Genomic DNA, 15899 nt, shown 5'->3' on the forward strand with positions numbered 1-15899 from the left:
TCACATACAAGTATGGGTAGGATCAGATTGAACCTGCATAAGTGAGAATAATCAGAACATAAATGCATACATTTCCTGAGAAATCCTGATGCATAAACACTACTGTGATCTGGCTCTAAGTCACCCAACCGTGGACGATGAGAAACCTCGATCTTAGCCTAACTCAGCAACACGCTGAGGCCAAAACACTGGAGTGAATAACATCTAGAAAGCTCACACATAAAGCCCACACAAATAAGCAAAAGCTGCAGCAGTAGCAGAAGAATAGAAAAAAAAGATCAATGTTCACACAAACTTCACTTTTAAATAGCGATTTAACTGAGATTCTTAGATGTCACGTATCTGCATTCTGGAAGGGTCTAACACAAAATGCTCTAATTAACAATCTGCTCATTATCACAATCCCAGAGATGACTGTCAACTGTGCAGCTGGGATGAGCCCTCTCACAGAAGTAGAGTTTTTACCTTGGGCGGCTTCGCTTCCTGAGCTGATGGGGGCCACGCTCCAGAGAGTCTGCTGGAAAGCAGCGTCCACATGTAAGCTTCCATTGCCGTAAGACAAATGCTGCAGGAGAGGCAAAAGGAGACATCTCTTCAGGTGCTCGGAAGGCTCACTACGTGAGGGCTCCTATCAGCTGGAAACTAACACGCAGAATGGGAAATGTCCACAAACAGCATCTATTTCAGTCCTGTCACTGAGTCATTGAGAGACTAGCAGAAGGAAAATCAGAGTTCCTATTTGACTGCAGGTATTTTTCAACCTCATTCTAAGCCACTCATCGGGAAATGCAAACAAGACTAGGAAAAATATAACATGTGTTAAAACAGACTAATTTGTTTTAAGGTTCGCTGATGGACAAAAATGTTCAGGTAGTGGGCACTTATCATTAAAACTGTAATTAAGTGTCCTACATATCACACTGTGACAGTTTTTTGATGGTGAGGTAGGTAAAATCTACTTAGTTTTATCGGGTCCTCTGCGAACTTTTATCTGCAATTTGATATAATAGCCATTAGGTGGCAATGTTTCCTAATATGCATCTCAAACTGGGGCACTGAATTTCCTCCAAAATTCAGATTATTACAAATTTCAGATTTTCCTTCTTAAAAATAGAAATGTGCTAAAATAATAACATATTTCCTATCTCTGAGCACCATCATATATAAGTTATCAAATGATTAGTAAAGAAAAACAAAATTATGAGTACAACCAAATACGTGTTGCTCATTTTACTAATCACTGCTTCGCTGCCTCTAGAGTTTCAAATAGACACAGAACAACCACATTTTCCTTTGAGTCATCTCAGTAAACACCACCAATAGTCCTGTAATGTTTCTGCAACACCTCTCCAAAGCTGATGACAGCCCAAGCTTTTAAAGTCTTTAACTGTACTCGATTTTCCCCTGAAATCTGACCCTCCGGGTTAGATGAAGAGCGATTACAGTCACACTTACATGCTCCACAGCTTGTTCAAGACCCTAACATTCTCTTGCCTAAGCATACCATTCTCAAGTCACTAGCAAAAATAGGTATTTCACCATCTTTCTCTTAGGAACAAAACCAAAGGAAGTTTTGACCTTTCACACATATACATCCATCTTATCAATAATCTTTCCCATCAATAAAATTAAAAGTTTACCAGTTGATGCATCAGATTTAGCAATCACTTGCTCTGACCCCCCCTTCTCCTCTCAAGGAGATGGGCCTGTTTACAACCCCTTAGCCTGAGCCTGTCCCACTGTCACAAAATCCCAGCTGAGATTTGGTTATTCAATTCTTCCCCAGTATTAATATTATTTAACTATTTATAAATAAGTTGTATGTGCTCTGCTTCTGCAACCAAGAAAAATACAAGCTCCTTCAAAGCAATCATTACACGATGTAATTGTTCTGTGTATATTTCTTCCCCATTTTATAAGCTATTAGAAACAAGTTCACGACTGTATACCCACATTGTTCACTAAGCAAGTACGTGGAGAAGCCAACCAAACCTTTAGAATCTAAGTAGTACAAACCAAAAAAAATTTCTGAAGTTATTCTATAAATAATCCTATTTCAATGATCTGAGTTAAAATAACAGCACACACACACACACACAAATCTATAAGGATTTTCCCAAACCATTACAAGACAATTTAAAACAACAATGATTATATTTTTACTTTTAAATTCAAGAGAAAGCTCATACCCCATGATGATAAATAGCTTGCCATCATTTGTTAATTCACCATGTTTCACTAATATGTTGTGTATGAAGCCTGTGTTAAATAGTAAGGGAGCACCTTCTCTGGACCCTGAGGGTGCTTGTCATAGGGAAGGGAAGGGAAAATATATAGGCAAAACGCTACAAGGCAGCATTTTTTTAAACTGTTAGATGAATTGTAATCAAAGTGCTACAGGAATGGAGAAAAGAGAACACTTTAGCCAACCTAACGTGAACATGGTTCGTCACACAGAACCTTGAGGACAGGCAACATCTGCACCAGAGATGTATTTCGGGTGGGATGAGGGCTTTGAGGGGTCAGTAGAACTGTGTGGTCTGGTATTTAGAGATATCATCCCCAAGTAAGTTTGTACATACACTGGATTTAGAAATGTGTATTAATAATGAATGATAAGGCACTAAGTAGAAATGTTTAAAACGTGCCAAAATTTTTACAAGACAATTTACATTTTGTCAACAAGCTTGGAAATTTTCATTTTTAATATACCAGAAACATCATAATGGAAAGTGGCCTGGACCTCTCTAGCCCTCCAAGATGCTCTGATGGGGGAGAGATATGGGAACATCAAGTAGAGAGCTTCGCCTGTGGGGCTTAGAGCATATGCTCAGAACACAGTGAGAGATGGATCTGCAGAGAAGTCAGGTACAAGGACCTGTACTTCACAGAATAAGGAGCCACTGCTGTGGGAAAATAATGGGGGCGTGGAGTTGGGTTAAGATGCAATTTTCAAATCCTACCTAAGCCGAGATATCAATACTACCTATGAGAGGATCATAAAAATATGAAAATTTCAGTCAGAAAAAGTCCAAAAAAATTTCAAGTTCATATCACACTGTATAAACTTATCTAGATAATACTCACTTTTCTCAAGAAAATATTCTCCAGGCCTTATTATTTTGGACGCTTCTAATTAATTTTGCTGCTTAAACAGCAAAGAGAAGTCTGAGGAAGAACAACATTGGGTCAGGCCTGTCGCATTAAATACTCAGGATGCAGTAACAATTTCAGTTACTAAAAGGAAGTCCTCCTTAAAGCAAAAGAGATGTTGGCCGAGGTTGAAAGCAAAGTGACGTTAGGCTGAAACATGTAACTACTCTAGAATTTACATACTATGGGAGTATCAACCCATCAGCAAAGGTCACCTTGACCTTTCTGTTAGTGACTCTCAAGATCTAATACCCACAGGAATTGGTAGAGGATCTGTCAACAAACGCATATTTGAACTCAGAAGTGGAGGCAACCAAGGCTGCTGCGGCCCCAGAATGGTGTTTCGAGGAACAGGACATTCTATGATCGGAGCACAAAATCTCAGAAACGGGATATTCTAAATAATCAGAACTCCACTTCGGTAACTTTTAGTTTTCTTTGTAACCCTGTGCATCTATTTTGTGCATTTTAAAACCTTATAATCTTGCAACACTGCATCAAAAACTAATGATGTAAAAAACAAAAACAAAAATAAAAACTAATGATGTATTATTGTATGGTGACTGACATAACACAATAAAAATTTTAAAAAAATAAAATAAAACCTTACGAAGACAAGCAGTCAATAGGCTTTCTCAGGTTGCCCATGTTGTCTTCGGCACAAAAATTTCTTAAGACTATCTGAATTCAGCCCTTATCAGATGCATTTGTTCAACACATCTATTTCTCTAAGCGTCAGGCACTTGGGCCCCGGTGAGCAACATTCTGGATAAATTACCACCCAGTGACAGGGAACACAAGTAAGCAAGACATATCACCCCACGGGCTTCATTTGTTTTCTTCTGAGAAAAAAATGAGGGGCACAGAGCAGACACTCTTTCTCTGTGTAATATCCTATACTCCGTCACCTGAGCCCCAGAGAGAAAAAAAGGAAAAGGCTAACAGTAAATAAATAAATAATGTACTGGTTGACACCATCATTAGCTTGGAAATATTTATGGTCAAGGTCCTTCTTAGCTATCGATATTTTTATGCAACTTGAGGCAATTCAGCAACTTATTCTATCATCAAAACACCTAGCATCTCTTATCAGAAATTCAGAGATGGGGTGGGGAAGAGGTAGGGAAATTCTTAGGAAGCTCGAAAGAGTCTTCTTCAAGCATCTTTAGATCGTGGGGCTCTGTTCTTCCTAACTTACTTTCAGACATTTGTTTGGCAATGTTCTCATGGATCTTAAAAACAAATTAAAAAACCCTATTTCTATAGGTGACCTAATTAAGAAAAAATTAGTTAAAACTCAACGTTTCCAAGCAGGCAATCTAATCCATCGACTGAAGACTTCTGTGCATACCAGGCTGATTTTACATCTTTCTAAATCAGTAAAGCTTGTTTTGTATACTTTTCCTTGTTTTGTTTAGTTTGAAATAAATTCACAGTCAGCAATACCTACTTGACCATGTTTTCTCTATTTTAAATTGTCTATTTCTCTTATATTTAAGCTGCTTTGCCCAAGTCTTCTTGAAAAAACAAGTAGTCCAATAGGAACAAAGGAATTTCTTTTTCCTTTTGGATAGCCCTACAAAGGAGATTAAGATATCATTCCATATTAGAATATGAAATAGCCAGATGAGAAAGGACAGTATTTGGATGAGTGGTTTACAACTATCTCTAGGAAAAAGACCCTTTATTCCTGGGAAATCATGCAGAGAGGTCCAACTTGTAAAGCAGAGGAGGACAGAGCCTGGGGGCTCCCAGTGCCCAACATAGCACCCTCTCCAGTCCATGAGGCACCTCTGCAGAGCACAGGCTGCAAATCAGTCACTTACAGTAAGTCCATTTTAACCCAGTTAGCACCCCAACAGTTACGAGCTATAGTAGAGTACCAAATGCACATTTCTATTTTTTAACCTCAGGTTAACCTTTTAACCTTAAAAAACCTTCAATTTTTCAACCTTTTAACCTTTCGATGTTTAACCTCAGCTCATCACTGTTCGTGGATGAAAAAGAGATCAAGGTCAATGGATACCAATGACAAAAAGTCATAAAATCAATGACTAGAAATGTTTATTTAGAGTAGTTGGTTATAAGGACTGTGTTTTTCAGCCAAAGTTCTTAACTTGTTTCCTTTGAAAGACATCAGCGACTTCTCAGAATGTGAACCTGGCTTTCCAGGACAAGCCTTTATTTAAAATCAGCTACCCTACTCCCTTCATGCTCCCTTTCTGATTTTCTCTTCTGGTTAAGTATCTGCCTTTTCCTTAACCTTTCTCAAGAAGTACAAACCTTCCAGGTAAACAGTGGTGGTAACTCATAAGCAATTCTTACATGTACCATTCACAGAGCTACAAGTCTTGCTTGGATCAAAGCATTTAATCCTCTTAACACCTCTGTGAGCTAGATTTATCATCACCTTACTGCAGATGAAGAAACTGAGGGTTTTGCAAAGTTATGTGATTGGCCCAGGCTCATATTTACACCAACAAACAAAATAAATAGACACACAGCCCATTTTTAGTTATCCAGTTTTATGTGGATTATTCCAACTGCCATAATCCAAAGACCTTTTACTCTGGCACTTCTTGCCTGTATGTACTTTCTCTAGATCCTTCTAATCAACCACAGTGGCAATATGAGATTATAATTAACCATCTCTGTATCTTATACCCTAAACAGTAACACATACTTACTGCCTTTGTAGTATTCTCAAACATTGCCCTAGGTGCTTGGTTCATTTCTTCCACTAATTCTTTGACAGTAGTAACCACACACAATGTGCCCTTGGTCCTTCCCGTGCTTTCTACTACATGCTAGGTGCTCAGAGATGAGCACTATAAGCACTGAGTCTGTTACCCAATGAAAGAGAAATCTTAACAGTCTGGTTGGCCACCGTGTGTAGCTCTCAAAGAGGTTACCAGAAGAGGAACTTTCATAAAAGAGCTAAAAGGGGGGCACCTGAGTGGCTCAGTGGGTTAAAGCCTCTGCCTTCAGCTCACGTCATGATCTCAGGGTCCTGGGATCGAGCCCCGCATCGGGCTCTCTGCTCGGCGGGAAGCCTGCTTTCCCCCCCTCTCTCTCTGCCTGCCTCTCTGCCTACTTGTGATCTCTGTCAAATAAATAAATAAAAAATCTTTAAAAAGAAAAAAAGGGGGATAAAAGGTATCTCGAACATAACTTGTGAATTTCATTAATCATGAGGTTTATTGATTTTTAAAGGCAAAAGAAGGTGAGCCTCATGCATTAGGATTATTGGTCTTATTTGTATAGTGCTTTTTCAATCAAACCATATTCAAATTCATTATCTCATTGCTTCATCCCAGGAACCTTGTGTTAAGTATAATCATCATCATGTTGCAAGCGAGAAAGCTAGAATTCAGGCAATTACACGCCTCTCTCCGAAAAGTGGTAGCAGAATTGATTCGAGAAGCCGCAGCCCTGGCGAGATTGCCCATTTTCTACTCCTTCAGTGGAAAGTACAAGTCATAGAGCAAAAAACATGCATGGTTATGCCAAAATCAAAATAATATCTGTAGATCTTTAAAAGTATTCATGGACTATTTTTAGCTGTTATTGGTTTCCATATAAAACTACAACTCAGAATGTCTTTCTCCTGATCAAGACATACAGCACCTTAATGCACAGCATATGCACACAAGGGCTTAATAAATGCTTATTTGACAAGCTGACACACTTGTCCTAGAAATGTGGAGGATGCCTGTTTCCACCTCCATTGCTTAAGAGACAAAAGGAGAGAAATGCTCGAGGTCTCCCTTTAGCAAGGCAATGTTAGCTGTTCCATTTAATTTAATACTCCCTGTCAGTTACAAGAACACTGTTTCATCATTTCCCTGTCTTATTACCTCTTTCCACAAAGCAAGTAAAACAAAACTGTTCTTCTCTCAAAATTGGGACTAAAAGCGAAAGTGACTTTCAATACCCCCAAACCCAATCGAACTCCCATATTCATGGAGCAGAGGGTACCAACTACCTACTTAATCCTAAATTCATTACACACATATTTTGATTTATGCCAGTTGGAATACACTTTCTATAAATCAGTCTGTGCTTAACTGAAATAATGTTTTACTTCTGATTTTTATTTCAATTATCATCCACTATGATATGGAATTTTTTTTATAGAAATAGTCATGTAAAGTTTATAACACCCCCATTTATACCTGTTCACTTTCTTTTTTTTTTTTAAGATTTAAGTAATCTCTACACCCAAAGTGGGGTTTGAACTCACGACCCCAAGATCAAGAGTCATATGCTCTACTGACTGAGCCAGTCAAGAGCTCCTGTTTGTCTAATTACTTTTTCAACCTTAAAATAAAAAGAATATTTTGCACTGGCATCCTTCATACTCCCATTGACTTCACCCTTCTGCAAACTTTGGTACAGGATTATTCTTTAGCAAAAATACAGTTCACTGTATATAACTTAAGTCAAATATATCATGGCCTCGCCACAGAAATAAAATACACTTCCGAAGTTGAAATATGACCTTCTTTTTCCCTTCTCCCATTGCTAACCCCTGCCCTCTGAAACAATGTCATGTGGATGAGAGAGGGGAACTCGTTTTCATTGTGTCCATTTCTCCTTTCTCAACAGGCACGAGCTTCTCGAACAACAACCTGCTTTCATAGATGTCAAAATTGGTACTCACAACCTCATTAATATAGCCTTATTCACTGGGCACAAAATAAGGTCCACGGAATTTTGAATTCCTGATTAGACCGCATTTCCATGCCATTAGTACAATAATCTAAGAACAGGTGCTCTCAGGCTCATGAACACACAAGCTAACGGTACCAGAGAAGCCTAAACCTGGGAAACCAAACTTCCACAAAAGTCACATTATTCCCCTACTTAGGGAGTTATTTGTCACTCGTCAAGAAGAGATATGGACTTATTTCTAAGTAACTTCCCTAGATCATTTGCAGTCTACAGAGAAAGCTGGATTGGCCTGCCCTTGATCCCAGCGCCAAACACACGACCACGTGGGCCCACTTACCAGGTACCGCTCAGAGGACACACTGACCAAGATGAGGTCATCTCCGACTCGAACCTTTTCTCCTTCCGACCGCTGCTTGGAGGCAGGATGAATGGTCCACCAGCAAGCCTCCCCTGCAGGATAAACACAGAGGCACCTCTCACTATAAAATCGATCTTTCTTGCCAGCAGCTCCAAAATGAAAGAGGAAAATAAAAGTCTCCTGACAAATAAATAAAACCGTCCTTCCCACAGCTTCCCGAAGTTCGAAATTGACTGTAAATTCGTCTTGCAGACCACAAAAATCAAAAGACTTAGGCCAAATTAACTCAGGATAAAGACATACTGAAATGCAAAGATTCTTCTCATGGAACCCCGCTGTGGCATTTTGCAAAGTGAGGTTTGGTGTCTCCCCCCCTCTACTAAGAATTGCTTAAAAAGCTATATTTATGCTACCATAAGGCCGAATTTACCAGTCATGCTGACCTTCCTGCATTCTTTACATAATCACATGTTCATTACTCTCTGTACAAATATCGAGTTTTCTGGGACATGATTTTCAAAAGGACTTGGGGTGTTGTAATGCAACAGTTGTGTTCTATCAATTTTAAAACTCTGTACTTGTGGCGGATACAGATTAAAAATAGATGCAGTGTTGTCCCTGAAATTTTACTATTCTGTGCCTTGTTTTTATTCTTTATTTTAATAGGTGGTAGTTTCCACTAAACTAAGGGCAAAATTATATAAAAGAATCCTACTATAGAAGGATGCATTATAAAAATAACTGGGTACACATTAAATCAAATAAATTTTTTTTTTTTTTTTTTTTTTTAGATTTTATTCATTTATTTGTCAGAGAGAGGGGGAGAGAGAGCGAGCACAGGCAGACAGAATGGCAGGCAGAGGCAGAGGGAGAAGCAGACTCCCTGCCGAGCAAGGAGCCCAATGTGGGACTCGATCCCAGGACGCTGGGATCATGACCTGAGCCGAAGGCAGCTGCTTAACCAACTGAGCCACCCAGGCGTCCCCAAATCAAATAATTTTTTCTAGAACTAGTCAAGCATAAGCCTCATGAGCCGCATAACAATTCATTCTCCAGGCCCATTAGCTACAGTATAAATTTATATAAACAATTCTTCAAACTGTTTATAGTTCCTTTTAGAATTTAAATGCAAGCTCTATCCAAAAATGAGAATAGTTTTTCGGTGGTATCCGTTATCTAATACTTACTCCATCCCTTTCACCAGCTTTACTGTTTTTCCCTAATACTTGTTTTTTTCTTCTTTGCTAATTCCGCAATGCCAGAATATAAGTTCCGTAACAGCAGGAACTTTAAGTGTTTTATTCATTGGGGTTTCCCCAGCTCCTACAGGAGTAGTATCCCCAGATACTACAGGCACTAAATAAAAATTCAATTTGCATAAATGGGTAAATTAATCATCCAGTAACATCTCTCAAGCATTCTTACAGCCAGTCTGTAATGAACCCTGAGATGCTTTTCTTGGACAAACCATAGTCCTACCTTAACGTCACCTTACAGGACTCATTATTCATCCAATTCACATTTTTAGAGTTGCAGGGAGTTTTCATTCATTCACTCAATTATAAAGCACCCGCTATTTGTCAATCATTGCTTTAGTAGCTGGGGATGCATCGATAAACAAGGAAGAAAAAATCAACTGCCTTAGGAGTTTAATTCTGATCAAAGCACATAAGAAATAATAAATAATAATAACACAGCAATTCAGATGAAGTAAAAAGCTATGGGAAAAATAGTAGCATAAGGGGATCAGGCAGAGGGACTACCTCATTTTGTTGTTTTGACTTATATAATCATCTCAAGTGTATGAAAACAAATTCTAGATCAGGCATGTTCTTTACTCCTTTTGAGAAAGAGAACTGAAGACTTTTTCATGTAACTACTGCTGAAGGATATCAAAAGAGAAAATTTTTTTAACAACTATCAAAGACACAGAGGAATGACTGAGCTTCTATAAAAGGAAATAAAAATCAAAAACAGTATTTTATCTTGGGGAGCCTGGATGGCTCAGCTGGTTAAGTGGCTGACTCTTGGGTTCAGCTCAGGTCGTGATCTCAAGGTCCTAGGATGAGCCCCATGAGGGACTCTGCACTCAGTGGGGAGTCTGCTTCTCCCTTGCCCTCTGCCCCTCCACCACTCTCCCTCCCTCTAAAATAAATAAATAAAATCTTTAAAAAAGAGAAAAAGAAAATAATACTTATCTTTTTGGTGTCTAGAATTCTGGAATTTTCATGCATAGTGATGTACTGGTCTCTTAAGAGTTAACTGGGTTGGTGACTATTACTTTATTTTTATCCATTTGTTGTCTCAATATTAGAGTACAAGAAAGTATTTTTTAAAGATTTTATTTACTTGAGAGAGAGAGAGAGCAAGAGAAAGCCCGAGTTGCGGTGGGGGAGGCAGAGGGAGAGGGAGAAGCAGGCTCCCAGCTGAGAAGGGAGCCCAATGTAGGACTCGATCCCAGGACTGCTGTATCACAACCTGAACCAAAGGCAGACCTGAGCCAAAGGTAGATCCTTAACTGACTGAACCACCCAGGCTCCCCTGGGAAAGTATTTTTTTAAATACGAATAGGAAAAAAGATAAATAAATAAAATAAAATAATATTTATAAAATAAAATACAAATCGGGGGTAGATGTGGGGGCAAAGCTTGATCCCACCTCTGAAAGGAACTACTTAATAGGAGTTGGTCTACTGCCCTCCTTTTATTTCTACTTGGTCTTTTACTTATTTTTAATTCTAAAAGTCATGCATGCTCATTGTAAAAGATTAAATAATCACATTGAACATAGCTGTATAAAATGTAACAGAATAAAAAATAGGGCCTCTGTCCTCCTATTTCGATTTTCTGAAAAGATAAATGTGTTTTGGGCGCCTGGGTGGCTCAGTGGGTTAAGCCGCTGCCTTCGGCTCAGGTCATGATCTCAGGGTCCTGGAATAGAGTCCCGCATCGGGCTCTCTGCTCAGCAGGGAGCCTGCTTCCCTCTCTCTCTCTGCCTGCCTCTCTGTCTACTTGTGATCTCTCTCTGTCAAATAAATAAATAAATAAATAAATAAATAAATAAATAAAAAATCTTAAAAAAAAAAAAAGATAAATGTGTTTATGTATACATTTTGGTTCGAAATATAAAAATACATGTGTATTCAGACAGATCTGTAGCCCTCTGGACACAGAAATGAAGCACTTTCATTTTCTATCTTTCTTGCTTCAACGCTGATATTAAGTATGTTTCATTTTTTAGACAAACTATTTTTAAGATAAAAGATAAAAGAAATTTGCAGGCTATTTCACGAACAGATCAGTGCACACTAATACAGTTAACAGCCAGTAAATCGGGTAATAAGTATGGTTTTTCTAGCCAAATCCCTAAAAAGAATAAGGTCTGAGATACAGTTTAAACATCCAGCTAAATTACATGGCAATGACAAACTAACAGGAACAACATACACTTCCTCCTTCTACTAAAAATTTTCCTTAGAAAGGCATTCATTTTTGTTTTCCTGACTCCAACCATAAGAACATTTATCTACCGTATCTCTATGTCTTAGGACTTCTTCCAGTCCCATCCCTGCCACATTCTCTTGGAACGCAGCCTCTTCGGGGAACAAGGTGCTCACCTGTTGTGTCCTCTTGCAAGCCAACATCAAAGGCCAGTTTATCAGTTGAAGACCGGGAGGTGGACAGGCAGCACAGATACTAGAAGATACAGAATCAGTCGTTGTCACTGAGCATTTTTAGTCCTGAGGGGGTCTAATTCTGAGTTTGCTACCAGTAAATCTCTGCTCTATCAGTCTTCTTCTTCACATATGGACGCTTCTGTGCAAAACCCAGGTTCTTCATCAGGAGGTGGAACAACACTTACACAACATTCAGTAGGAGATGCGCTTTTTTTCCCCCCACTCATGAACAACTGAGGAAACGTGTTCTGTCGGTAGAAGATGACACCTAACTGGGGATATGTCTGTACATCTCTCGCTGTATGAGATATTCATGATCCTAAGCAGAAATACAACCTGATCTGACAGTTGGAAATCTTCCTTCCCACCAGAAATTTGAAAAACAATTCACTCTCATCTTCTAGTTTCATTTTCATTTTTAAAATCTTAACTCTCTGAAAACCATCTGGAATTTATTTTGTTGTGCAGCATGTGACCTCACTGAAGTGAGGTACTCTCCCGTGTGCCTGTGTGTGGGTTTCCCCAAGAACAATCCAGTTCTTGCAACACCACTGTCTCCTTACATCTCCCCCTCCTCCTCCAGTTTCCTTAACTGTATATTGTTGGACATGAAGTTTAGGATAAGTCAGTCCAACTCCCTTAACCCCATTCCAACCTCAAAAACCTTGTTAACTGGTATAAGAATAAGGACACAAGCTGGTGAGGAAATGGAGAAAGGGGAGCCCTCTTAAACTGTTGGTGGGAATGCAGGCTGGCGCAGCCACTCTGGAAAAGAGTATGGAGGTTCCTCAAGATGTTAAACATAGAGCTACCCTACGACCCAGTAATTGCACTATTGGGTATTTACCCCAAAGATACAGATGTAGTGAAAAGAAGCAGCAATGTCCACAACAACCAAACTGAGGAGCCAAGATGCCCTTCAATGGACAAAACAGATAAAAAATAATGTGATATCACACACACACAAAAAGCATACGGTGGAATACTATGCAGCCATCAAAAAAGAACTCTTGCCATTTGCAATGACGTGGATGTAACTAGAGGGTATGAGGCTAAGTGACGTAAGTCAATAAGAAAAAGACAATTATTAGATGATCTCACTGAAATGTGGAATTTAAGAAACAAGGCGGGGGATCATAGGGGAAGAGGGGAAAAAATGAAATAAGATGAAACCAGAGAGGGAGACAAACCATGAGAGACTCTTAATCTCAGGAAACAAACTGAGGGTTGCTGAAGGGGAGGGCAGTGAGGACGGGGTGGCTGGGTGATGGACACTGGGAAGTATATGTGTTGTGGTGAGTGCTGTGTGTTGTGTAAAACTGACGAGTAACAGACATGTACCCCTGAAACAAATAATACATGTTAATAAAAAAAATTTAATTAAAAAAATAAGACTAAGCAATGAAGGAAGAAAAAAAAAAAAAGAGAATGAGGACACAAGGATGAACATAGCATGAGCTCAAGATACACTACCATCCACAGCAAACGAGTGCGCTGTCAGCAAGAACAGACGCCCTGCAAAGAGTAGTCAGAGCCAATTCCAGGCACCGAGCAAGCCCAGATCTCCCAGAGTCACTGGACAAATAAGGCAAAGTCTAGAAAAGTCTTACTGGGAAACTGGTCCATCCACCTCAGTGGGTGTCTGAGTGTGAGGAGGGAGGAGATGAACCAATCGGGGGACAGATGTGCTGACATATTAAATGGAAGTCAGTGCCATTGGGATATAAATCAAATTCACCTGGAAATTCCAATTTCTGTCCCTTGATGGCAAAACACTGGCTCCTAAGGTTATAGAAAAGATACTTTGAGGGTCCCCAAACATGTTCTTAGCCAGTGTAGGAATGTGAGTCGGACCTTGAGAAAGGCTGCCTGAGATTTACAGACTTTAGATGTAAACATATTAAATGTCTGCTTTTATCCTATTAAAGTCTTCTATGATATTATGCAATAATATTACAGTACTAGGTACTGTGACTATTAACACATTTTCTTGTCTAACATTGTTCACAACAACTATGAGGTAAGTACCGTAATTATTCCACTAAATGTTCATTAAGTTCCACAAGGACAAGGACAAGGATATGATCTTCTTCACAACAATAGACAGCATCTTGAACAGTGCCTAGCACACAGTAGGTGCTAAATAACATTTAAATGAATAAAATATTAAAATGCAATGACAGACTTAAAGAAGTTCAGCACGGTCTCCAAGGCTGAACAGCATATAGGAAAGTGAGCCTAAACCTAGATCTACTGACCAGGTCCAGGCTCCTAACCCAATACGTATAAAGGGTACTTTTCTTAAAACAGTCCCTTATGTTTATTATTTCATGTTTTTTTTTTTCATGTTTTGACTGGTATTAGAAACAGAATTCTTTCCATGAATTTTTAATGCATGATTGCTCTATGCAACTGTATTTACATATTTATCTAGTATCCAGCCACTTTACTAGAGTACATGCCTTAAATTTATTTTGTATCCTGCTGTGTCAGCCAAGATTTCTGGAACAATGTTGAAGAGATATTTTTGGTTTTATTTTTTTGAGTTAGTTTTGTCAAGAATCACCTTAGTGTTTGACAGTTAAAATTGATGTTGGTTACTGATTTGATACTTATATTTTCTTTCTCACTGAGAAATTAATCAATGCTTAGTTTTATTAGAAATGGATGTTGAGTTTTAATAAATCCTTTTCAGTGCCTATTAAGATGATTGTTATTTTTCTTGTTTGATTCTATTTATATGATGAAGCACACTAATAGAAATGATATTAAGGCATCATTAAAATCATATTTATACTTTTCCTATACTTCTCTTCCTATACTTTTGAATTAACTAGAACTTTAAGTCAGATATTCACACTGGTATTTGCGATTAATACTGATAATTTTTTATGTTTTATGAGTTTATGCTTAGTCACCTGTTCTGATTTAAATAATATCAGAATTATCTCCTTCCTAAAAGGAATAATCAATTATATTTTACTTCCAAAGGTTGGACCCTCATGTATTCACAAAAATTATACTGATGAAAAGTTTAAATGATGTAGAAAATGCTTATGCTAAAACAATATGTTTTAAAAATCAGGATATAAGTTAGTTATGCAGTAAGATCTCAATTACATAAAATTCTTATAAGAGAAAAGATTACAATTTGTTAGAAGTCCCCACACTTTCTCTCATTAAGATGATTGTGAAGAACTGTGTCTTCTGTAATTTCCAAATTTCATGAGTATGTGCTGTTTTTATAACTTAATAAACCTTTTAAAAGAATAGAATGAAACTTTTATATATATTATAAAATAAATGAAATGTATCCTTTTACATAACATAAAAATATACAGAAGTGCACAAACATATACCTACACAGACAGATGGAAATGCGTATGGGTATCCATACGTATAAGGATAACCCATGTGGATATAGCTTTTTTAATCATATCTGTTTCTTTAATCATATGAGTTAATTTTCTAATAAATGAACCATTTAAAAATGATCAGAACTGAGAAATACTTCTTGACTCTTATGCCTCCCTCCTCCTAAAAGCAGTCTATTAAGAGACTAAAAAACAGGAGTCACAAATGATAGAAATGAAGGACTTTACAGGTCATCAAAGCTAATTCTTATTTTATAAATGAGAAAATTGAACCAGGTACAAAGATATTGAAGAACACATACAATTACAGAACTCATTAATACATCCCTAGAAAAGCTATTACCAATGTCTCCTGATGATTTATGTCTAAATGGACCAACTGAGAGAGGATACCAACATGCCTACTCACCATGCCACTGTAGGAATGGCGGAGCAATATGGCATGTCCATATAGGAGTGTCCGATGACCACCACCTTGAGCAGTCTGTGGGAAAAAAAAGAGGGGTCGACAAGGAAAAAAAAAATAAAGAGTAATCGTAACTAAGTCATTAAGATACTCTCTTGTTATCAAGGAAAAGTTTAAGAGGAAAGAACTAAGTAAAACTAAGCAAAGTTCTATCAAAGAATATTTAAATGGGAATAAGGCTACCAAGAAAATCTCTAC

General features: G+C 38.1%; 1 protein-coding gene across 8 annotated transcripts in view; it reads right to left on the reverse strand.

Annotated features, from left to right (window-relative positions):
* The window catches only part of RYR2 (ryanodine receptor 2), a 740314-nt gene that overhangs the window by 397164 nt on the left and 327251 nt on the right, over positions 1-15899 (reverse strand). For all 8 annotated transcript variants that reach the window (XM_032883093.1, XM_032883091.1, XM_032883088.1 and 5 more), the window contains 4 exons: positions 15645-15719; positions 11802-11880; positions 8165-8277; positions 466-565 (listed from right to left, as the gene is read on the reverse strand). In XM_032883093.1, coding sequence (XP_032738984.1) covers positions 466-565; positions 8165-8277; positions 11802-11880; positions 15645-15719 — 367 coding nt within the window. The remainder of the gene's footprint in view (positions 1-465; positions 566-8164; positions 8278-11801; positions 11881-15644; positions 15720-15899) is intronic.

The sequence above is a fragment of the Lontra canadensis genome, unplaced genomic scaffold, assembly GCF_010015895.1.
Source record: "Lontra canadensis isolate GAN:19392208 unplaced genomic scaffold, GSC_riverotter_1.0 scaffold85, whole genome shotgun sequence".
NCBI classification, from domain to species: Eukaryota; Metazoa; Chordata; class Mammalia; order Carnivora; family Mustelidae; genus Lontra; species Lontra canadensis.